The sequence below is a fragment of the Scyliorhinus torazame genome, chromosome 18 (genome assembly GCF_047496885.1).
Source record: "Scyliorhinus torazame isolate Kashiwa2021f chromosome 18, sScyTor2.1, whole genome shotgun sequence".
NCBI classification, from domain to species: Eukaryota; Metazoa; Chordata; class Chondrichthyes; order Carcharhiniformes; family Scyliorhinidae; genus Scyliorhinus; species Scyliorhinus torazame.
In genome coordinates, this window is record NC_092724.1 from 142886878 (window position 1) to 142912133 (window position 25256).

The window sequence follows — 25256 nt, forward strand, 5'->3', positions numbered from 1 at the left end:
GGCCAATTAGCCTAACCTCGGTTGTTGGCAAGATTCTAGAATCCATTGTTAAGGATGAGATTTCTAAATTCTTGGAAGTGCAGGGTCGGATTAGGACAAGTCAGCATGGATTTAGTAAGGGGAGGTTGTGCCTGACAAACCTGTTAGAGTTCTTTGAAGAGATAACAAATAGGTTAGACCAAGGAGAGCCAATGGATGTTATCTATCTTGACTTCCAAAAGGCCTTTGATAAGGTGCCTCACGGGAGACTGCTGAGTAAAATAAGGGCCCATGGTATTTGAGGCAAGGTACTAACATGGATTGACGATTAGCTGTCAGGCAGAAGGCAGAGAGTTGGGATAAAAGGTTCTTTTTCGGAATGGCAACCGGTGACGAGTGATGTCCCGCAGGGTTCAGTGTTGGGGCCACAGCTGTTCTCTTTATATATTAACGATCTAGATGACGGGACTGGGGGCATTCTGGCTAAGTTTGCCGATGATACAAAGATAGGTGGAGGGGCAGGTAGTATGGAGGAGGTGGGGAGGCTGCAGAAAGATTTAGGCAGTTTAGGAGAGTGGTCCAAGAAATGGCTGATGAAATTCAACGTGGGCAAGTGCGGGGACTTGCACTTTGGAAAAAAGAATAGAGGCATGGACTATTTTCTAAACGGTGACAAAATTCATAATGCTGACGTGCAAAGGGACTTGGGAGTCCTAGTCCAGGATTCTCTAAAGGTAAACTTGCAGGTTGAGTCCGTAATTAAGAAAGCAAATGCAATGTTGTCATTCATCTCAAGAGGCTTGGAATATAAAAGCAGGGATGTACTTCTGAAGCTTTATAAAGCATTAGTTAGGCCCCATTTAGAATACTGTGAGCAATTTTGGGCCCCACACCTCAGGAAGGACATACTGGCACTGGAGCGGGTCCAGCGGAGATTCACACGGATGATCCCAGGAATGGTAGGCCTAACATACGATGGACGTCTGAGGATCCTGGGATTATATTCATTGGAGTTTAGGAGATTGAGGGGAGATCTAATAGAAACTTACAAGATAATGAATGGCTTAGATAGGGTAGACGTAGGGAAGTTGTTTCCATTAACAGGGGAGTCTAGGACCCGGGGGCACAGCCTTAGAATAAAAGGGAGTCACTTTAGAACAGAGATGAGGAGAAATTTCTTCAGCCAGAGAGTGGTGGGTCTGTGGAATTCATTGCCACAGAGGACGGTGGAGGCCGGGACGTTGAGTGTCTTTAAGACAGAAGTTGATAAATTCTTGATTTCTCGAGGAATTAAGGGCTATGGAGAGAGAGCGGGTAAATGGAGTTGAAATCAGCCATGATTGAATGGTGTAGTGGACTAGATGGGCCGAATGGCCTTACTTCCGCTCCTATGTCTTATGGTCTTATGGTCTAACTTGACATTTATCCACATTATACTGCATCTGCTACATTGCAGAGGATCTGCGAGTTTCGTGAAAAGGTCACTTCCCAATTTAAAATGAATTTAACCTGCTCTTGGTATAGTGCATACAGATGTAGTATTTATTTAATGATACTATTACTGATGGGCCTGTAGATATCCACAAAAATAACATTATTCATAGAATCATAGAATTTACAGTGCAGAAGGAGGCCATTCATCCCATCGAGTCTGCACCAGCCCTTGGAAAGAGCACCCTGCTTAAGCCCACACCTCCACCCTATCGCCGTAACCCCAACTAACCTTTTTGGACACTAAGGGCAATTTAGCATGGCCAATCCACCTAACCCACACATCTTTCTCTGGGGATTGTGTTATGGCGGAGGTTGATATTCTTTTCCACGTATTCACAGTGGAATTTAATATTAGGATACATGAAAGATAATACAGCCATGGAAACAGGAATGCTCGTACGGGCTAGATGAACCATTCATTAACCAGACCGTAAATAAAAGTTGGTGGCGATTATGAGCCTGCACACTCTGCCCATGAGAAATGCGGCACAGGCTGAAAATATGGAGAGAATCGTGATTGTGATTCACAATTTTCACTCCTCCCTCTCCGGTTGAGTGCTGCGAATCACACCATGGGAACTGGAAACCTCACTTTAATACATTAACATGTCTTTAGTAAGCACTTACTCTAGACCTTCCCTCCCGCCTCACTGAATATTCACCAGCGCCATTTACTATTTTTTCCCAATTAAGGGGCAATTTAGCATGGCCAATCCACCTACCCTGCACAACTTTGGGTTGTGGGGCTGAGACCCACACAAACACAGGGAGAATGTGCAAACTCCACACGGACACCGGGATCGAACCCGAGTCCTCGGCGCCGTAACCGGCGCCATTTCCAACAGTTTGGCATGAAGGTCAACTTGGCGGCCTTCCTTTTGAGAGGGATATTGGAGGTGAGCACTGAGAAACCCATGAATCTCCAAGGTCTTCATTGCTTAGGGTGTACCGGAGAGGATGTGGGGGACATAGATAAGTTCAACTCTGGACCAGAGCTGGGGGTCAGTCTCTCAATTTCTGGGTGGACTGGTTGATACCAGGCCTTACCTTCCATTCTCTTTGGGGTGCCCCTTGCTTTAAGGGCATCTGGAGGCTGGCAGGCAGGCATCGCTTCCTGTGTACTCCTTGCTGGGCTCGTGCTCAAATCACCACTGCGAGAGTGCTCGTCCTTAGTGGAAGCCGGAAAGTGATGAACACAGAGGTTCAGCACTGGGGGTGAATGTGGGGTTCTTGGGTAGGGTCCCATGAGTGGCCAGGCTGCAAGGGCAGGGTGGGGGACTCAGGAATGGGTTGCAACCCTGCCTCATGAGAAATGAAGACCCTCTCACTTTGGGAAGCACAATAGCAGAGTGAGTAGAACCGTACGCTCAGGCAGCACTGTGAGCACAAAGGTGTTAAGCTCTGTGGAATTTCAATTCCACCTGTCTGGGCAGTTTGTTGAGAATTAGTGAGAAATGGGAGAACGAGGGTACCCTCAATATCTGTGCTTGTCGTGCTAACTGCAGGCTTCACTCTAATCAGCTTTGCCGTCTGCCACAAGAGACAGCCATTTGTGTGATTCTGCTACCTAATCCTTCATTGGTAAGTCAGTTCTGCCAATGAAATATCAAGAGTAAACTTTTCAAGCATTGAAGTGCAATGCTCATACAAGAGTGAACATCACACGGGATACACTGATGTGAATCCCAATGTATGGCTTCACGGTGAAGTCTATCATCCTTCACCCCATTATAGGTCATGACGGGAGGCGTCTTTGAGGATGCCCCATGAGGATGAGGATGCGGACATGGGTCCCATGCGTCCAGTCAATTGTCCTCTCACCTAACGCAAGGGTTTGGGGGGAAGGAGGGGGGGAGGGGTTGAGGGACTGTCAGGAGAAATGTGCCGGTGAGACTCTTGGGTGTGCGGGAGCCTAATCCTGCTGGAGGTGAGCGTGACAGGTGTGAGGATGTGCCAGTTTGAGAGGGGAGGGTGTGAGGCTTAGTGGAGAGGCACTCACTCAGGGACAGTACATGGGTTGAGGTCCCAGAAGAGTGGAGAGCTGAGGGACAGGATACATCATTAGTGTGGTGCCAGCGGTAGGATTCCGTGATCGTGCCCTATGTCATGGACAGGGCGCTAAAGCCGTTGGCCAGAGGCTGCGGCAGATGATGACTCGCATTGAGGACTGAGTGATGCTCCTCCCATTCTCAGAGGTGCGTCTGACTCCTGCCCATCCGAGAGCTGAAAGCATCCTGGCAATGAACGGGCTTATTATGGGGTTTAAAGAGGGGGGTGCGGGGTGAACTCGCATCTGCAACAACCCCTTCAAGGTCAGAGATCCTGTTGTATTCCTCCAACTAACCTTGGGGGTGGGCTGGCTCTCAGCACTTTGTCAGCCCGCGGCATCCTCATCACTGGAGAAGAATGGCTGCAATGAGAGGACAGAGCGTTGGTGCCAGGGGGGGTTGTAGAGCTGTCTCATCACTTCGGGTGGCTATGGCCTCTCATACCAGTTGTGCTGCGGGGAATGTGGCAGGAGTCTTGTCAGTTCAGTTAGTTGAGGAGTGCCATGCCTGGGACTTGAGTGAGAACAGGGATTTGAAGAGCAGAGTAGATACTGGGGGGCACCATGGGGTTTGTGGGGGGCGGTTGGAAGAAGACCTCGTAACAGGTGGGCAACCCGGGAGGTGGCTGGGTGAGCAATCACCTTGGAAGTGCGAGGGGTGGATGAGGGGGTGCAGTGAGAGACTGGAGGTAGCAGACTTACCCTGGCCGCACAAAGGCCATTCACTTTCTACTGGCACTGCTGCCCAGTCCTCTCACTGATGCAGCCATACCCTCCCGGGCGGGGATGGTCACCTTGCTGGAGGCTGGAGGGATGTTTTCTGGACTGCGGGCACAGGCCTCTGCTCGGCATCATCCAAAAGAATCCAGAGGCTCAAAACTGGCACCATTTTTCTCACCAGACCTGACACTTTGCCATGTGTTGGGGCGCCCGTTGTTTCAAAGTGATTTCAATAAAATGAGGACTGTTCTCAACGGGAGTAGGACTGGAAAAGTGTGAACTTGAGTTCACTTCCAGCCTTGGGTAACTATGTGGAGTTTCTCCGTTCTCTCCGTGTCTGAGTGGGTTTCCTCCGGATGCTCCGGTTTCACCCCACAGTCCAAAGATGTGAAAGTTAGGTGGATCAGCGATGATAAATTCCTCCTTGGTGCAGGTTAGGTTACTGGTACAGGGGGAAGTGGATCGTTGCAGACTCAGTGGGCTGAATGGCCTTCTTCTGCACTGTGGGGATTATATGGTCGGAAGATGTGATGAGCATTGGGTGGGGATGATGGGCACTGGTGTAGGGATGGCGGACACTGGATTGGGGATGAAGGGGCAGCATGGTGGCAGAGTGGTTAGCACTGCTGCCTCACAGTTCCAGTGTCCCAGGTTCAATTCCAGCCTTGGGTTACAGTCTGTGTGGAGTTTGCACTTTCTCCCCGTGTCTGCGTGGGTTTCCTCCGGGTACTCCGGTTTCCTCCCACTGTCCAAAGATGTGCAGGTTAGGTGGATTGGCCATGATAAATTGCCCCTAGTGTCCAAAAGGTTAGGCTGGAATACGGGGATAGGGTGGAGATATAGGCTTAAGTAAGGTGCTCTTTCCAAGGGCTGGCACAAACTCGATGGGCCGAATGGCCTCCTTCTGCACTGCAAATTATATGATTCTATAAGAGAACACCAGTGGAGACTGTGGCTGTTTTCTGGCAGCGTTGAGCAGTCAGAGCAATTCACAGTTAACGGTTAAACACACATTTGTTTTGGAGAATTGTGTAGCAACATCGTGGAGCTACTTTAGGTGCGGAGCAAACCTTTGCCACTGCTCAGTAACATACTCTGCTAGCTGATGGTTCGCTTCAATTCCATAAATTAGCATACTGATTGTTCCTGGATGCCAATCTGAAACAAAAATTGAGCCATTATAGCTCTCTAATGGCTGAGTGCGACTGCATACATGTCAGTTCTGCGGTGCAGGCAAAGCTGTGGCCCTCATGACGTTCTCCACTCCTATGATCTCTTCCCCTATAGTTTTTGCTGACATTAGGGGCACTTCTAATGGGCACCCTTCAAGTTCACAAGAGAAAGTGGTGTACCTTGCCTCTCACAAAAGTCTCCATTTCTTCTTAGATTCTGAAATAAAGTACAGACGTAGTCCTATGGGCGGTTCTGACACCCTGATTTCTACCTCCTTATTCTGAAACCCAAACGTAAAGAACGATTCGAGCTAACATAAAGTTTATAAAATTGCCCAGTTGGTCTTGATTGCAATATCAGTGTGGAACAGCGAACTAATACATCTCCATCCCATTCGTATGTACAGAAATCTGAAAGGCCAGAGGAAATTTCCAGCACTCCGGGCCGAGAATTGTGTACTGAGCAATAAACGGATTAACAGCCCAGTTTGCAAATGAGGAAATAAACTGGTTCAAATGAATTGTATTCACTTTGCAAAATGTATTTCTTTCAGTCAATCGACATGTTGCAGGGATTTATTAAGAACGATAAACTCTTCGAGGCTCCAGTCCTGAAGGAATTCTGCACTAATTTGGTGAAAAATTACCTTGGAAACCCAGATTCCTCCCCGTGGATCACACCAACACAGTTAAACAAACGACGCATCTTGGCTGAAATAATTGTTCACGCAGCCTTGGTTTTCATCTGTGGAAAAAATGTTTTGTCATCCCCTCTCCGCAATATTGCCTTCGAATCTGCAAAAATGACGGTGAGGAAGTTATGTTGGCGCAATTCCGATCTGAGAAATCTTCTACCAATGTCCTATTGCATGCACTTGATCATCCAGCACCCGTTTATTGTTTACATTGTAAATTAAACCTGTGATTAATCCTGTCTATGTCTCCTTGAAGAGGAAAGATTTTTGGGCTTTAGGAAAAGAACAAGGGAGTAGGGCTAATGATTAGCACCTTCAAAGAAACAACAAAGATATGACAGGCAGAAGGCTTCCTTCTATGCTATATGATTCTGAGCATGTCATAGGATTATCACAAACTTGGCAGCTTTCCTCATCCTCGATTATGTAAATAGCATGCATCCTTTTGATTTATCCTGTCGTATAAAGGATTTGGTATTAACAGAACAAAGGCAATGCTCCGACACAAAGCATTTATAAACTACAGTGAAGGACTCAATGTCCATTCCTGTCTCTCTCTTCCTGTCATTGATGAGGATAGACTTCACTGCCAGTGCTTTATTAGCACGTTCCCTCGCTTGGTAGCATCGCAGGCTAGACCGTGTCATTCTCAACTGTTGCCTTAAAAGTCACTCGGCCAATGGGAGTGAACTGGCCCTGGTCGCTTAACCTCTTACACTCTCCCGGCCGCCTAACCCAGTTTAACATCAAACTAAAGAAAGAAGAAATGTTTGTACCACTTCAGTGCCAGGGTGCCAGCTGACAGTGGCAGAGTGGAGGGGTGTGGAGGTTGGGTAGGGATTGATGGGTAGGCGGGTAGAGGTTACCATTCTGTTCAGATCAAGGTCCAGGATTTGAGATGTTATATTCCCAAGCTCCAAGAATAATTGCATAATGATCTTATAATAATCTTTATTGTCACAAGTAGACTTACATATACACTACAATGACGTTACTGCGAAAAGCCCCTAGTCGCCACATTCCGGCACCTATCCGGACACATGGAGGGAGAATTCAGAATGTCCAAATTACCTAACAGCGCGTCTTTTCGTTTTGGGGACTTGTGGGAGGAAACCGGAGCACCCGGAGGAAACCCAGGCAGACACGGGGAGAACGTGCAGACTCTGCACAGCCAGTGGCCCAAGCGGGAATCAAACCTGGGACCCTGGTGCTGTGAAGCAACAGTACTAACCACTGTGCTACCGTGCGGCCCGGTATCTTGGGCGGGATTCTCCGACCCCCCCTGCCGGGTCGGAGAATCGCCGGGGGGCGGCCTGAATCCCGCTCCGACGCTGGCTGCCGAATTCTCCGGCGCCGGATTTTGGGCGGGGCTGGGGATCGTGCCGCGCAGGTCGGGGGCTGTTGGCAAAGGCCCCCCCAGCCATTCTCCGAGCCCCGATGGGCCGAGCGGCCGCCCGTTTTCGGCCAGTCCCGCCGGCGTGGATTAGACAAAGTCCATACCGGCGGGACCTGGCTTTGAGGGCAACTTGCAGAGTCCTCAGGGGGGGCGCGGGGGTGATCCGGCCCTGGGGGGGGCCCACAGTGGCCTGGCCCGCAATTGGGGCCCACCGATCTACGTGCGGGCCTGTGCCATGGGTGCACTCTTTCCCTCCGCGCCGGCATCTGTAAGGCTCCCCGATGGCCGGCGCAGAAAGAAAACCCTATGCATGCGCAGGAAGCACGCCAGCGGTTCTGCGTATGCGCCAGAACACGCTGGCGCTCCTTGCGCATGCGCCAACTCGCGCCGGCAACGGAGGTCCTTCGTCGCCGGTTGGCGCGTCGCCAACCACTCCAGCGCCGGCCTAGCCCCCGGAAGTGCGTAGGATTCCGCACCTTCCAGGCGGCCCGACGCCGGAGTGGTTCACGCCGATTGCGGAAGAATCCCGGCCCTTATCTGAGTTAGCAACAGAGGTTCTCTTTGATTACTCATTGAAGTGCTCACAAAGGAAAATTCTCCAACTTGTAGATAGTTTGGCACTGGGCCTGTACCTGGGACTAGAGTGAATACGCCAAAGCTTGAGATTCAGTGGAACAGAGTTCTGAATGTTCTTTCTTGAATTGATTTCAAAACAAGTGAGGCTGAAGTTTGCAGCATCTCTACAATATTAGTTGACCTACATTGCCTACCTGTCTTGTTTATATTTCAGCAAGCTTACTTACCAACCATGCCAGAAGATCTTCGGAGTGAAGCCAGGAAGTGGATTCTAGGGAAGGCGGCGTGGTACAGTAAGTGTTATGCATCCCTGTGCCGTTGCAATGCCCATACCAAAAGATTAAATCTAAATGTGAAATCCTTGAACTTGTATTTTGTAAATGTACCTCAAATGTGCATTTATTCTCAGCCCAATGAACGTTCTCTCATCAAAATCACCCTCCATATCTTCTGTATAGCCAACCGGTTTTATTTTTTTATTTCCCCTTCATCTGTGCAAGCCAAAGTTGTGCGTCCCCAAGGGTACGTTTTGCAGAATGTTTGTGGAATTTTTCTCAAACCCTGCCCTAAGTATCAAGGAATATTTGGACTCTTGGTTCAAGCTGCAACAAGTTTTTTTATCTGTTTCCTATTAAACCCACTAACTCTGCTAATCCAGAAATTCACACAGAATGCATTTTCAGAAAAATTAGAAGAAATGGTTGCAGTGGAATGTGTGCACACAGGAAACAGGGTTGACAGAAAAGGAAAAGCCTGAAACACTCTTCAACATGCCTCTCGTGTCTTTCAGTCAAGACGTTTATTTGAATATCAAAGACGCTTTGGTTTGTAAGCATGCACGTGTCACCTTAACAGTATTCAAGTGCAGTTAAGAAGGGTGGATATGATAACTTTGCCAAGGTGAGTCTTCTATCAATAACTCCCTTATTAAAGTAACAAAAAGGGCCGCCAGAGCGGCCTACAACACTTGCATCCCAGCCGGGGACCTATGGAAATACTGGGCCGAGTTGGAACTGCAGGTTTTAAAGTCCTGCCATGCACCTCCTATCGGGCAAACTTCTACCCACTCAATAGGAGAATTCGTATTCCATGAAACCCACGGGGAGATCTATTGCCGATCCCTTGTGTCTTTCGTGGCCACCATAAAATTGAACGAAAGACACTAAACCCTACCAGATGGAGATGTGTCAGAGGTAGCTGCCCTAGTACAACACAGTATAACTCGAGGAGAAGCATCCGTCGTAACTGTCTAATGTAGGCTCGTGCAATCCCGAAAGGACACATCAGATGTGACTCTCCTAGTGCAAATCTGATTCCTACCTTCTCATGTTGTGATTTTTCTAAAGGCTGTGAAATATTAATGTTTAACGGATAGGCCACGGTTTCAAGCTTCGCGTCCAGCTAAAACACACTTTGCTTTTTCCGGGCCGGAATTCTCCGGCCGTTGTGATAATCTGTTCCGGCCAGCAGCACATCGCCGCTGGCGGGTTTCCTGGCGGCGTGGGGTGTCATCATGGGAAATCCCATCGACAAGCGGCAGGAATCAATAATCCCGCCGGCAGTGAGCGGCGCGCCGCCGAGAAACGTGCGGCTGGAGGAACCGGAGAATCTCTGCCGAAATACACTTTAAAATATTAGAGATCCCTGGAGCGAGTTCAGCAGCCCTTTGTTATCCCGGAATCGACTTATTAGCTTTAAAGAATTGACTATTAAACAGAGACAATTTGAAACAATTATTTATTTATCTAGCTATTTAATTGTTTCCCCAAGAGCTTGGGGAGCCTGTTGTTTTCTTCATGACAACACCTTGGTCAATCAGAGTCAACTTACCAACCAATTAGCACCCTTTTCTCCAGCAGTATAAATGATCTTGATTCGCTAATATTTGACAATCTTTCATTTATCCTGATGAGTGCAAGATGAGATTTTTCACGTCCCTCTTTTTAGCAATTTTAAAGAGACACATTTGTAGCCAAGAGTGATAATAATAATCTTTATTATCACAAGTCGGCTTACATTAACACCGCAAGAAGTTACTGTGAAATGCCCCTAGTCGCCACATTCCGGCGCCTGTTTGGGTCCACGGGAGAATTCAGAATGTCCAATTCACCTAACAGCACGTCTTTCTGGACATGTGGGAGGCAGCCGGAGCACCCGGAGGAAACCCACGCAGACACGGGGAGAACGTGCAGACTCCGCACGGACAGTGACCCAAGCCGGGAATCGAACCTGGGATCCTGGAGCTGTGAAGCAACAGTGCTAACCACTGTGCTAATGTGCTGTGACGAGTAGGAATCTGGATCCCACTAGCTTTGTGTTATTCTCCGTTGTCTCTGCCTCTGTGTCTTTCTTTACCCAGGTGGTTAGTTTTCACATTTAGTTATACGTTCAAAAGTGAAGATAATCACCAAAAGGAGACAGTCTTAGTAATAACAGCATAAAATGACACGTGTTCTGGATCAAAAGTCTCTAATGAAGACAGGCATCCTGTTGACATTCACAATAAGTTATTTATGTCTTCACTTGAATGTTGGCAACTATTAAAAGCAAAATAAATAATAGTATTTTCATTTCATTGTGAATATTCCAAAGCTTTATTATGTGGAGTTAAAATATTAATGCCAAAACATATTAAAACCATGGCCATTATAAAATGATGGAAGGGTAGAAAAGAATTACAAAGGAACCAAGGTTTCCAGATTTAACCCTCGGCAGTGTAAGAATGCAGGGACTGGACTGATTGCATTACAGTTTCCAGTGCATTTTATAATGCTACATCTCAGCCCTTTCCTAATATTTGGGTGCCTGTCAGAAGTGACATTGACAAATGAATGTTGCACTCAGCACTCTGTAAACAAGTGACATTGAAAGTATGGCTGGCAGATGGGCTGCAAGGGTTTTCCTTTCTGCAAAGAATGTACGGTTAATATTTGGTATCTATTATATCAGAGATTGGTAATGGTGGAAGATGCTGCCTTTTAAAACTTTATTTTTAAAATATGTACGTAAGAGCAGAACAAGTAAACTAGTTTTATATGAAGATGGATCATTGTCTTATTTTTGTCACTGCATTCTTAATGACACAACTCTCCATTTTCTATTTTTCAATACAGAATGCAGCTGTGGTGAAGCTATTGCAATTGGTGATGTAAGAATCCTTATTGTTATTTTAAGTTCAAATATTTGTACAAGATTTGATTTACTTGTCACTTAGAAATAACTTTCACAGCCCTTACAATTTCAGAGTAAAGGGGTTAAATCGGCTATGTACACAATATACTATTCTCTCCAAGTTAGCTACTGAACTAACATGGCACTCAGATGTCCCATAAGACCATAAGACATAGGAGCAGAATTAGGCCACTTGGCCCATCGGTTCTACTCCGCCATTTAATCATGGCTGATATGTTTCTCCGCCCCATTCTCCTGCCTTCTCCCATAACCCCTGATCTCCTTATTGATCAAAAACCTATCTATCTCTGTCTTAAAGACACTCAGTGACTTGGCCTCCATTGCCTTCTGTGGCAAAGAGTTCCACAGCTTCACCACCCTCTGGCTGAAGAAATTTCTCCTCATCTCTGTATTAAAGGATCATCCCTTCAGCCTGAGGCTGTGCCCTCGGGGTCTAGTTTTTCCTACTAGTGGAAACATCCTCTCACGTCCACTCTATCTAGGCCTCTCAATATCCTGTAAGTTTCGATAAGATCCCCCCTCATCCTTCTGAATTCCAACGAGTACAGACCCAGAGTCCTCAACCGCTTCTCATATGACAAGCTCCTCATTCCAGAGATCATTCTTCTGAACCTCCTCTGGACCCTTTCCAAGGCCAGCACATCCTCCCTTAAATACAGGGCCCAAAACTGGTCACAATACTCCAAATGGGGTCTGACCAGAGCCTTATACAGCCTTAGAAGTACACCCCTGGTCTTGTATTCTAGCCCTCTCAACATGATTGATAACATTGCATTTGCTTTCCTAACTGCCGACTAAACCTGCACGTTAACTTTGAGAATCTTGAACTGGGACTCAGTCCCTTTGTGCTTCTGATTTCCTAAGCTGTTTCCCATTTAGAAAATAGTCTATGCCTCCATTCTGCCTACTTTTGTGAGGGCCACGAAGAATCTAGCACGAGTTTTAAGGATACAAAGCAATAACATTTATTTACAATAACATATATATATAACAGCAGCAGCAACTTCCCTTGCTGCACACTTCTTCCTGCTGGTTCCAAACTGGCCAGCTTTATTTATACTTGGAGTTTACTAATGGTTTCTCCGCCCCCCTCATTGGGGAAGCTCATACTCCCACAGGATTGTGGGATTGTCATTAGTCCCCAGCCAATGGTAAGCAGGCAGGTTATAACATCCCTCCCCCCCAAAGTCCAAGGAATCCACCGAAGACCCTGGCGAAGGAGGGTGTCGGACACGTTTTGCCGCAGACCGGACACCATTTTCACGCGGCGCTGGATCAGTCGGCATGTAACGAGACGGAGACCGGCGCTTCCGTGATGAACGGCGTAACGGTTGTACATCCACGGCCCGTGGACCCGAGGATTCCCCCTCTGGTGCGTCCTGTCTCTCCATCTCGGAGTCAGAGTCTGCTGCCTCCGTCATGTCAGCGTCTCTATCTCCATTCGGTCCCGTAACGACCTGCGCAGGCTTTGAGTGAGGCACCAGTGGAAGATTGTGAGGACTACCTTCCCTTGTCTCTGGTCACTGCGGCTGTAGAAAAGAGCTCCGGGGGCGGGAAATCTTTGGAGGGGTAGTCTTCTGGACCGAACGTGGTCTACGTGTTTGCGCTGGAGACGACCCTGGGCTTGCACCTGGTAAGATATAGGGCCCGTTTGGTGAAAGATTACACCAGGAACCCACTGGGCACCACCAGCAAAATTGCGAACGAACACTGGGTCACCGGGCGCAAACTGCCGAATCGGCCGATGCCGAGAAAATCCCTGTGTCTGCCGTTTTTGTGTGCAGCGTACCTTTGCGCCAATGTCCAGGAAAACCATACTAAGGCGGGTGCGAAGTCTCCGGCCCATCAGGAGTTCTGCGGGACCTGCCCCAGTCACTGCATGGGGGGTGGTCCTATACGTAAACAAAAAGCGAGCCAGCCTCGTGTCCATTGATCCGGAAGACTGCTTCTTTAGGCCTCTTTTGAATGTCTGCACTGCGCGCTCTGCCAACCAATTTGAAGCCGGGTGGTAAGGGGTAGTGCGGATATGGTGTATGCCGTTCATGTTCATGAACCTCGCAAACTCCTCACTCGTGAATGGAGTGCCGTTATCCGTGACCAGCACCTCGGGGAGGCCATGCGTACTAACCCAAGGCCGCCCTGGCCATTCCCAGTGATGTAGGGGCGCGGCTGGCGGAAGCTTCTGATGCTCCTGGCAAATGGAGCAGTTTTGGGCCACCTTCTCAATGTCGGTGTCGAGGCCTGGCCACCAGACATAACTCCGGGCCAACATTTTCATTTTGGTCACACCTGGATGCCCATTGTGCAAGTCTCTTAGTATCAGCTCCTGGCCTTTTTCCGGGACAATCACACGCATCCCCCACAAGAGGATGCCGTCTTCCACGCTGAATTCTGACAGCTTGGAGGAAAATGCCCGCAACTCGCCTGGGGGCTGTCTATGCTGCCCACCATACAGGACTATGTGCCGAACCTTTGACAGGACTGGCTCCGTCTGGGTCCACTCATGGATCTGTGATGCCGTGACAGGCAAGGTGCCCATAAAATTTAGGGTTGCAACCACCTCACCGGTCGTGGGGGTCGACATGGGGCCGGTCGATAAAGGCAATCGGCTCAGTGCGTCGGCATTTGCTATCTGCGTTCCTGGTTTGTGCTCCAGAGAATACTCGTATGCAGCAAGCAACAAAGCCCAGCACTGGATCCGTGCGGAAGCAATGGGCGGTATTGGCTTATCCTCTCTGAAAAGTCCCAGCAGAGGCTTATGATCAGTCACGATAGTGAAATGGTGGCCATACACGTACTGGTGGAAGCGTTTCACCGCAGAAACCACTGCCAGGCCCTCCTTCTCGATCTGCGCGTACTTTTTCTCCACTGCAGTCAATGTGCGGGAGGCGAAAGCTATCGGTCGCTCGGCCCCGTTCTCCATCTTGTGGGACAGGACGGCCCCAATACCATACGGGGATGCATCACATGTGACGAGCAAAGGCTTTCCAGGATCATAGTGGGTTAGTAACCCAGACAACGACAATTGTTGCTTTACCCGCCGGAAAGCGGTTTCTTGCGGCTGACCCCAAACCCAGGTGTGATTCTTCTTTAGCAGAAGGTGCAAGGGGGCCAGCGTAGTTGCCAGATTGGGGAGGAACTTCCCGTAATAGTTTACGAGACCGAGAAAAGAACGAAGATGCGAAGTGTCAGTCGGGGCGGGGGCCTGTTGAATCGCACGCACCTTCTCTGCGACGGGGTGCAAACCTTCGCGGTCCACGCGATAACCTAGGTAGACTACTTCCTTTGCCTGAAATACACACTTTGTGCGACGTAAACGGACTCCAGCCTCCGAAAAGCATCTTAGGACAGCCTCCAGATTTTCCAAATGTTCCTGCTCCGACGTCCCTGTAATCAAAACGTCATCTAAGTAGACAGCAACACGTGGTAAACCTCTCAAAATGCCCTCCATAACACGTTGAAAAATAGTGCAGGCAGAGGATACTCCAAAGGGCAACCGTGTATATTCATACAGGCCCCGGTGTGTATTAATAGTTACATATGGTCAGGAGGCAAGGTCTAGCTCCAACTGTAGGTAGGCGTGACTCATATCTAATTTTGTGAACGAGAGTCCGCCTGCAAGCTTCGCGTAGAGATCCTCTATGCGAGGCATTGGATATCGGTCGAGTCGGAAAGCCGTAATCACTAAGTTTATAGTCGCCACACAAGCGAACTGTGGCATCTGGCTTCATTACAGGCACAATTGGTGCTGCCCAGTCAGCAAAATGGACGGGCCTGATAATACCCAAACTCTCCAAACGAGTGAGCTCCCCTTCTACCTTCTCGAGCAAGGCGTAAGGCACCGGGCGCGCCCGGAAATAACGCGGCGTGGCTCCTGGTTCAGCTTGGATACGGGCTACGGCCCCTTTTATTTTCCCCAAACCAGGCTGGAATACATCTGGGTATCGTCCTAGCACCTCAGTCAACCCTTCAGAAACTGTTTGGAGGATGTGCTGCCATTGCAACCGCAAATGGCGCAACCAGTCCCGACCCAACAGGCTGGGCCCATGGCCGCGCACCACGATAAGTGGGAAACGCCCCTCCTGGCGTCCATAAACAACAGGGGTCATTGTAGTTCCTGCAATGTCCAGTGGTTCCCCCATGTAGGTGGCCAACCTGGCCTGTGAGTCGGTTAATGTAAGGGTCTGTATACCCTGCTTGATGCGGTCGAATGTCCTCTGGGCGATCACGGAGACCGCTGCGCCAGTGTACAACTCCATCTCAAGCGGGTGACCATTGACCCGTACTGTCACCTTAATGGGGGCCACACGGGGAGCTGCCACACAATGCAGCTGCAGGCAGTCGTCCTCCGTCTCCACGTCCTGAGGAGTAGTCGCCGCAGGTTCATCCACATGGAAGGTACGGCCCCTGGGCTGGTCCCAGTTTCGGTCGGAACGACGGCGCGTCTGGCGCCCCCAGGTCCGGCGTCCGCGACGGGGTCGGTGCCTACAAGTCTGACACGGACATGGCTCCTCATCCATTGGTTCTGGAGAAGGCTCTCTTCGGGGAGGAATGTCCGACGGCCACTGGCGTCGGTCCGGACGTCGCCTCGCCCAAGGTACTGCAGGAGTGCGGGGGGACGTTTTTGGACGGAAGGGGTTGCGCCCCAAGGCATGCACTTGCATTCCCTGTAGCTCCTGCACTCCTCGTTCTGCGCTCTCTCGGGACAATACTATTTGAATGGCCTGTTGAAAAGTCAACGTTGGCTCAGCTAACAACTTTCTCTGGGTGGCCGCATTGTTAATACTGCAAACCAAACGGTCGCGTAACATTTCTGACAAGGTCTCACCATAGTCACAGTACTCTGCAATCCTGTGTAGCCTGGATAGAAAATCAGCAAGGGATTCTCCAGGGGTCCTCTCAGCGGTATTAAACCGGTAACGCTGGACTATCGTGGACGGGGTTGGGTTAAAATGTTGCCCCACTATATTCTAAGTTCATCAAACGTTTTGGTGTCCGGCGCAGCTGGGTACGTAAGGCTCCTAATCACCCCAAACGTATGCGGGCTGCAGGCGGTGAGCAATATGACCACCTGGCGCTCGTTTTCGGTGATATTGTTTGCCCGGAAATAGTAACGCATCTGTTGTGTGTACTGGTTCCAGCATTCCAGCGCAGCATCAAAATCATCCAAACGTCCGTACAGAGGCATGGTATAATAGAAAACAACTTCCAACCTGTATCCAACAAAAATCCAGGGAGGTGGCTTCAGCAGTGTAGACAGCTATTCACTTGAACCCTCATCGCCAGTTTTGTGAGGTCCACGAAGAATCCAGCATGAGTTTTAAGGATACAAAGTAATAACATTTATTTACAATAACATATATATAAATATATATTAGCAGCAGCAACTTCCCTTGCTGCACACTGCTTCCTGCTGGTTCCAAACTGGCCAGCTTTATTTATACTTGGAGTTTACTAATGGTTTCTCCGCCCCCCTCATTGGGGAAGCTCATACTCCCACAGGATTGTGGGATTGTCATTAGTCCCCAGCCAATGGTAAGCAGGCAGGTTATAACACCTACCAAAGTGCATAACCTCACACTTTTCCACATTGTATTCCATCTACCACTCTCCTAGCCTGTCCAAGTCCTTCTGCAGCCCCCCTTCTTCCTCTACACTACCGGTCCTTCTGCATATCTTTAGTATAATCTGCAAACTTAGAAACAGTCCCAGCAAAGCTAAATAAGCTTTAATGTGAAAATTCCAGTGAAATCTAAATAAGAACAGGAATTCAAAATTTCTCTTCCGAATCGGATTTTCATTGCAATCTGCTACGCAATCCTGGCTCCCTGGCAAATTGACTCCCTCTTGCTCTAATGGACTATCTTGTGTATTCTACAATACCAGTAACTAATGGCCAGAGAAACAAGGCTGTTCATCTCAACTGTTCCTTTTTCCTCATGTAACGCACCAGCAACACTCTCCCCACCCCTCCTCGTCACAGAAACTGAATCACTGAAGCTACGGTTTTTGTGACACACTTTCACTGTTCCTGATGGTGAGAGAAGTCAAGCTGATAACTAACCAAATGTTTGTTTAATTGACAGTGTGGAAGACCAGTGGTGGCTGCTCGTTGCCCTAATTGTCATCAAGCGGTTGGTGGACAAAATCACACACCTGTTTCTGGATTTCAACATTCAACAAAGTATGTATATTTCTCTTACATGATTCTAGCAACTTAGATTATACACTGCAATCCTGCATTATACATGGGGCACATGCTGATGCAAAATTGGTTTGCCCAGCACCAAGGCAAAGTACGTTGCGAATGTCAACCGAGCAGGGTCCCCCATCCCAACCTTTCCCACTGGCAGCGGTGGGAAACAGCAAGTGAGGCTGAGGGAACAACGCTGTCTGGTCACACTAATGATCAGCCATAAGGACGGCATGGTAGCACAGTGGTTAGCACAGTAGCTTCACAGCTCCAGGCTCCCAGGTTCGATTCCCGGCTTGGGTCACTGTCTGTGCGGAGTCTGCACGTTCTCCCCGTGTCTGCGTGGGTTTCCTTCAGGTGCTCCGGTTTCCTCCCACAGCCCAAAGATGTGCGGGTTAGGTGGATTGGCCATGCTAAATTGCCCTTAGTGTCCAAGAAGGTTGGCTGGGGTTACGGGGATAAGGTGTGGGCTTGGGTAGAGTGCTCTTTCCAAGGGCCGGTGCAGATTCGATGGGCCGAATGGCTTCCTTCTGCACTGTAAATTCTTGATTCTATGATCAGCTGTGCAGGTTGCATTGCAAACACTGGGAATAGTGGAAAGGTAGCCTGACGCTGAATATCTCTCCAGTTACACGTTTGGAGGGAAGAAAAACAGGATGAACTCTGCTTCACAATCAAATGCTGCTGGAAGGCACTGCAGACTATTAAAAGCAGCAGTGCCATAAAAGCGGTTTTGAGTGAAACCTGAACTGACCTCAGATGGCGGTTAGACCAGTGCCGGACGTAGATTAATTTACTTTAGGTCACATGCAGCGGCAGAGCAGAACTTCAGGAATCATCGGGTAAATGGTTCTTTTCTAGCTACGGAGATCAAACTCAGACTGGTCACATCTTGGGACAGGCCTCAAGGAGAGATCAAGTTGTTGCACCCGATCGGCAAATGGCTCCTGTTGCTTTCTTGTTACTGCGAGGACTGACACATGTATCAATGATGCTCGGAGCAGTTCATCATCGTCAAGTAAGCGACTCATTTTTAAATTAAATTATTTTGAGTGTTTTGCTGTGCAACAATAACATTTTAATATCTAACAGAAAGAAAGGCTCGCATTCGTAATTTAAAATCACATATCTGTGCACTTGTTCTCAACCTTTTCTATCCTAAAGTTCTATATCCACATTCATTAATGAAACTGCCCCACATTTGTCTCTCTAATTACACACTTCCCCCAGGAGAGATGCTGTGTGCCACCTTTGACAGGCAGGTGGAATTACAGTCTCAGCTGGCGAGAGCGAGGCCAGCAGCGTGGGTTCAATTCCCGATCTGGCTGAGGTTATTCACGAAGGCTGCGCCTTCTCAGTCTTGCCCCTTGACTGAGGTGTGGTGATCCTCGGGTTAAACCACCACCAGTCAGCTCTCCCCCTCAAAGGAGAAAGCAGCCTATGGTCACCTGGGACTATGGCGACCTTACCTTTACCTTAGTTTACAGCAGCAGTTCCCATTAGCCCCTCTGTTCTACCCCAGCTTCATCTTATAACTGCCCCTGAACTTAACCCTCTGTGTTCCATGTCACGTGGAAGAAACTAGTATACATAAGCCCCTCATTCTTCACTTGAAAAAACATAAATTCTTAATCCCTGCACTAAAATAGCAAACATGAGTGTGAAATGTAATTATCGCATGACATAATTTCCAATCTATTTAGTTTGTCTGTTTAGCACAGGGCTAAATCGCTGGCTTTGAAAGCAGACCAAGGCAGGCCAGCAGCACGGTTCAATTCCCGTAACAGCCTCCGCAATCAGGCGCCGGAATGTGGCGACTAGGGGCTTTTCACAGTAACTTCATTTGAAGCCTACTTGTGACAATAAGCGATTTTCATTTCATCTACAATAAATTCAAATAGGTGGCAGCCACAGAAAGTTGTCATAGCAGGGTAATAACTTGCCATTTAAAATGTACCGGTGTGGTGGAGATTTTAAATCCTATGTTATTCGAAGATATGACTGATGTGGTAAAGACTCCCTGTTAAAAAAGGTGAACAGGTGAAGACACTTGCTTTGTACACACGTTTCATGTGAAGTTGAAACTACCAAAACTCAGTCTGTTTATTTCTTATGCAGGTCATTGAAGAAATGATTAAGCCACGGGTACAAAATGTGTCAGAGTTCCTGTGGCAGCATCTTGAAATAGATCTGGATCAGCTTGGAAAGTCACTGGGGAAGAACATGGATGACACTGCCACTTGCATCCATCTAGTTATTGATGACCTTCTGAATTGGCCTCAAGGTATTGGTAGGGTGGTCTTGTGCAGTACATTGAACTGTTTACTCATATCATCAACAAGTGCTGGAGAGGCATGAAGAGCCCTCAAAACTATATTGGCTTATCCTGTCTCTTTAGAGAATAGCCTTTTCATTGGCAATTTTCAGTTGCTTCGTATACAACATATAATTATTTGCCTTTGTTAAAATACCAATATTTGGTTTATTTTCTCACAAATGATTGTCAAAGATTTAAATCTGTTTGATGAAACATAGCATGAAAACATAACACTGGAGCGGGATAGATGCAGTAACACTCAGTCCCAGTGAAACTAGTGCAGCCCCAGGGTATGTCCACAGTAAACAGGCCTTTGGTGCTGGGAGGGGGTTGGTGTATATCTGGGATACTGAAAGCCCAAGAAGTTACCCTGATGGGTCTAATTGGACCAAGAGTGGAGTTGCATACATCTCCATCTTCCAAATCTAGAACAGGCCATCAATAGTGTGGGGGTGCCGCACAACATTGGGAGGCTCACCTTTGGTCACCCTCAGCCCTTCTGACACAGGTACCTGAATAAAAGGCAGGCAGAGGTTCTGCTCCCTACTAGATCTCACAGAAGCTTCCTGAAACCAGTGTAATCACAGAGAAATTTCAACCCCACGCTATCCATATCTGGGGATTGATCATATATGGAATTTACAGTGCAGAAGGAGGCCATTCGGTCCATTGAGTCTGCACCGGCTGCTGGAAAGAGCACCCTACTTAAGCCCACGCCTCCCACCTATCCCCGTAGCCCAGTAACCACGCCTAACCTTTTTGACACAAAGAGGCAATTTGCATGGCCAATCCACCTAAACCGCACATCTTTGAATTATCTTTGCATTATCGTGTCTGAATCTGATTGAAACAGCTTGATGTGTACACGTGGCATGTGGTGAAATGTTACTTTGTTTACACAGCTTGTGCGCAGCTCAAAACATTTCTAAAAAGTCCACAGGCTGGCATAGTGTACTTTCAGGAATATTCGTGTCAATTTTTTTGTTGTTTTTTAAAATAAATTTAGAGTACCCGATTATTTTTTTTCCAATTAAGGGGCAATTTAACGTGGCCAATCCACCTCGCCTGCACATCTTTGGGTTGTGGGTGCGAAACCCATGCAAACACGGGAGAATGTGCAAACTCCACATGGACAGGGACCCAGAGCCGGGATCGAACCTGGGACCTCAGCGTTGTAGGCAGCAGTGCTAACCACTGCGCCACTGTGCTGCCCTATTCGTGTCAATTTTAATTCAGCCTCTCAATTAGACATTTCACACATCTTGCAAGTCTGCAGCTTAATTTATCTACATGTACCGTTTCCATACTAGCAACATAAAAACTAACTTCTATTTTAAAATAAGAGGTCAATTGTACCCCACAAGTCTTCAAGAAAAATCCCGAGTTAGGGCGGGTTATTGGCAAATTCAAATTCAGAGCGAACCTTGTACTGAATTATATTCTTTCTGTGACTTAATTTGCCCAGAACATCGAACAGCGTGGGATGATCATCTATCGTCAAAGCAAGCTAGAAATGCCTGGGAGAACCAATTTGTTGAAGCTCTTATTTCTCGATGGCTCAAGGTTAGTTGAATTAATGTGTAACATGTACCTTGCCGATGCCGAGGTGTGGTAAGTGCGCTCATCATTATATCACTGTTCACATCATTTGGACGCTCAGAACTACCTTTAGTGTATAACGTGCAGCCAGCGATACAATATTTCTTTGGGTGCTCTTCATAATGCAGAGAGGCAAGAGAGAGATCTTTCAAGCAAGGATCAAAAGGTGGAGGAGGAGCATGGGAAAAGTGGAGTAGACATGGCAAGGTTAGGATGAAGGCATGATTGCAAGAGAACTTATATGAGGAGGTTTCCGAATGTCGAGCAAACAGTTGCAAAATTAACTTCAGCTGGTTGTATCTTTAAAGGAATCACTTTGTCAAGAAGCTTTCTGCCTTGATTCAGTGAGCCAGAGGGCTCAAGCCCCATTGCAGAGTTGTTACCGCATAACCAAGGCTGTTACTTCACTGCTACACTTGTGGGGGTATTTCCTTTTAGAATATCATATAATATCAGCTGAAATTAATTCGGCCAAAGATTGCTTGAACAAGTTTCCCATCAAAATTTCATATTAACATGACTAAAAATTAATTGACAGTGACTTTCATCTTCATAGCCTGGGCGATAAACTGAGTGAGTGAATTGCCTGCTTTTTATGTAACATATCTGGACTTAATTTAAATTATTTACCATCAAGTGGTAAAGATAAATATTATCATCTTTGTCTCTGATGCCTGAATAACTTAAAAGAGTTACTGTTCCAACATTAACATCTGTGATATGATTGACTAGTCTATGGCATAAGTCACAACCCTACCTATTGAATTTTAGTCCTCGTTTAACGGCTGGTATCAGTGTGTTTGGTGTTTGCCCAAGAATTATGCGACCTGCATTGTCATGTCGACAGCTCTTTTATCCAAAAGCTGTGTTATGTAAGGAACTCTGTAGGAAATACAAGTTCCAGAGAAGTGCCTTGTTGACATACTCTATTTTGATTATATCTCTAACTTCTTGCTGTGTCTTACTGCTTCTGTATATGATCTGACTTGTAAATACATCCAAATGTTATTTTTAGCCGGTCTGACAATGTGATATATATCACTTTGTGGAAAGGCAAGAAAGACAACACAAGTGATCTCCATTGCATTGTGTATCATAACGAAGTGCAATTCTTCATCCTGGAAATACTATTCCAGGCACTGAAGGTAATACAAAGGAGAATCATCAGTTTGTAAGGTAGTGTACTATCAGATACAACTTGTGAACCCAAGATACCAGAGTTTGGTCAATTTTATGGCAAATTAAAAATTTTGAATTTTTGTCCACAATTTGTTAAAAATTGAATTTTGAATTTGGAGTTTAAACGGGACCTAGTCACAAAACAGCAAGCAACACCCACCCCCTCCGCCGCAAAACTGTACAGCTGTGACTTGCTGGTGAAGTTTTAGGTTATGGAGCCAGTAAACTAGGAAGCTCTCCCCTCTTTTTGTAATTCACAGGATCTCGATGAGAGATTGTCGGATGTAGGCACGCAAATGAGTTCTGATGACAGAATTGGTGGGAGTCCTGTTGTTAAAATGCTGTATGGAGACCCTTCAGATTTGCTGAGCTCTCCTCGTGGTGATGTTTTGAACTGTTCCTCTGCCTGGAAATGTCACCATCGAATATGTGTAGAAAACTTTACACACATGGTAGAGCAAAAGGATGGACAGAAACTAACGCCTATCCTGTGGCAATTTCTTCAAAAGGTATTTTCAGTGTTGTTTGGTGTCACCTTTTATCAACAGAATGAGTCTTAACATAATATGCCCTCTATAATAGAGTTATGTTGACATAATCATAAGAGAAGTGTTCCCAATGAGAATGGAGGAACACTGGAAGATTTAGGCAGTAGAGATTCACCTTTATGTGGCCAAAACAGTGGAGCAAGCTTTTGAAGGAATGCAACAAGTCAGTGGTCACACATAAGTCGGCAATACATTCCTCAAGTCTACTATTCTCTGGCAAAAGAACAACCATCTGATATCCAAACTAGTTCTGTCCTTGTCTAACCTGTAAGCATATCCCTTAGCATTCCCGAACTGTTCCCCAATGCTTTTAAAAGAATCCTCAGATTAGTGAGTCAATACTTACTCAGTTTAAAAAGGATTAATTTTGTGTGCTGAGAAATGTAGCATTATTCAGCCCCATTTCGCCCTGAATTGTTACCCGTACATAATGTTCACTGTGGTGTTCTTTCTTCTGACTTCCATTACGCCTCCCCAATGTCAAACTCAAGCTGTTTAAAAAGTCACCCAAGTCAGCTCATTGAAAAGGGTACACTTTTCCAATAGGTAGTGTAGCAGCATTTAACACGTTGCCCCAAATTTAATTTATGTGGTGTTATATGACCATTTTATTAACTGGCACGGAGGAGCAAGATTTGAGGCTTCTGGGAAAATGCTGATCCATGGCCTATGGCTTAACTTGATTATCTCACAAAATGACGCACATCCTGGCTCTTCTTTTTTTCAGGCCCGTTACATAAGCATGCTTAAGAATCTACCCAATCTTCTTGGACTTCAGTATGAATTAATCAGGACATTCCAAAGTGCCTCAGATGTGAAATCAAAGACCATTTCTCAGTTCCTGCAGCAAATGGCATCAGGTAAAATGTTAGTTTTTAATGCTAGCAATGTTGAGTGGTGAAGACGCTCATTTACCGCGAATGCAGTGGGAGTGTCTAACAGAGAGCTACACAAGAGTTCAAATTCTTTGACCAAATGAGTTGTTGTCATTTCTAATCGACTCAATGGGTTGTCTTTAGACAATGAAAAGAGGGGCAGAGGATGTGAATGTCGGGCAATTCTGTGCAGAATTAGTCATCTGTTTGCAGGCACTAGGGTTCATTCCTGTTTCGTTTCTGTGTTTCTAGGTCAACAGGGCCAAAAGCACAGCTTTGAGAAAAGGATCAAGATTTTCTTACAGCTCTGGAATCAGTTGCGTTTGTTATTGGCAAAAGACAGTGAGTGCAATTTAGCCATTGTATCCACTTTCCATTGGATTGTTTTTCCTGTTGAATCCATGTTATTTAGTGACACCATGCTGCAAATTCTGACTATTTTTCACATCAGTCTTCTACTTGCTTAGGTTCCAGAATTTTACACAATGTGTTCAGTCTCTGAGGTTTTCACTTAAATCGCGAAGTGCCTCGTGTATCTATGCCACAGTGTGTATCATATTGCAATTTTCTGACATTGAGTATTCTTCCGATCACATTTTTGGTTGAAAGAGGACAGGAAGTGAGCATGGCTTTGCTTCTGTACAAGGTAAAGTGATAGAGATCCATTCTGTAGAGCAAGGCTGCCTGCCTTAACTGTTTAATAAGAATCACATTATAAAAACCATCTTAGTTTGGAGTGGTCCTGCTTAACTGTGGCAGGCCATGAAGGCGTAATTAAGCTTTTTGTTTTAGGGTAAGTACTGGCCATTAAAGTTAGAATATAGACATTTGTGTCACATGCTTGGATATGAAAAATATTTAGAGCTGACCAATAATACTATCATTTAGGCCCATGTTGAGTACCACACATTAAACTACCACCTTTCTGTCTTACTGCCATGACAATAATCCCCTTCTTGTTGAATTAAGAATCAGCCCATTCCATTTTTTAAAACAATTTCAATCTAGTTCACATTCATCGCACAAATTAACAATTTGTGTCATAGGTTAAATGGGTTAATAGGCCTCCTCCGTGAACCTATTTGAGGTTGCGCGCGACTCACAGTTGTATTTAGCTCAGTTGAAAACGATACCGTCTAGTTCTCTCCTGCTTCCACACAATTATTGTAGCAATATCTAGGCAAACATATTCGCCTCAGAGCTACTGGAGGGTTTAGCAGACTTAGCCATGTGTAGAGTTGTGCTTCACTGTTTCAGCCATATTTTCACATTCT

General features: G+C 46.7%; 1 protein-coding gene and 1 long non-coding RNA gene across 6 annotated transcripts in view; one reads left to right on the forward strand and one right to left on the reverse strand.

Moving 5' to 3' along the window:
• LOC140395585 (E3 ubiquitin-protein ligase rnf213-alpha-like) overlaps positions 1–25256 on the forward strand; it is a 192537-nt gene that overhangs the window by 154961 nt on the left and 12320 nt on the right. For all 5 annotated transcript variants that reach the window (XM_072483546.1, XM_072483548.1, XM_072483547.1 and 2 more), the window contains exons 55-64: positions 5967–6221; positions 8294–8372; positions 11193–11227; positions 17358–17455; positions 18326–18482; positions 19583–19748; positions 21247–21344; positions 22820–23068; positions 23835–23967; positions 24235–24324. In XM_072483546.1, coding sequence (XP_072339647.1) covers positions 5967–6221; positions 8294–8372; positions 11193–11227; positions 17358–17455; positions 18326–18482; positions 19583–19748; positions 21247–21344; positions 22820–23068; positions 23835–23967; positions 24235–24324 — 1360 coding nt within the window. The remainder of the gene's footprint in view (positions 1–5966; positions 6222–8293; positions 8373–11192; positions 11228–17357; positions 17456–18325; positions 18483–19582; positions 19749–21246; positions 21345–22819; positions 23069–23834; positions 23968–24234; positions 24325–25256) is intronic.
• Positions 1–25256, reverse strand: part of LOC140395586 (uncharacterized) — a 37421-nt gene that overhangs the window by 1631 nt on the left and 10534 nt on the right. The window contains exon 2 of the long non-coding RNA XR_011936239.1: positions 6060–6207. This is a non-coding gene — a long non-coding RNA (uncharacterized lncRNA). The remainder of the gene's footprint in view (positions 1–6059; positions 6208–25256) is intronic.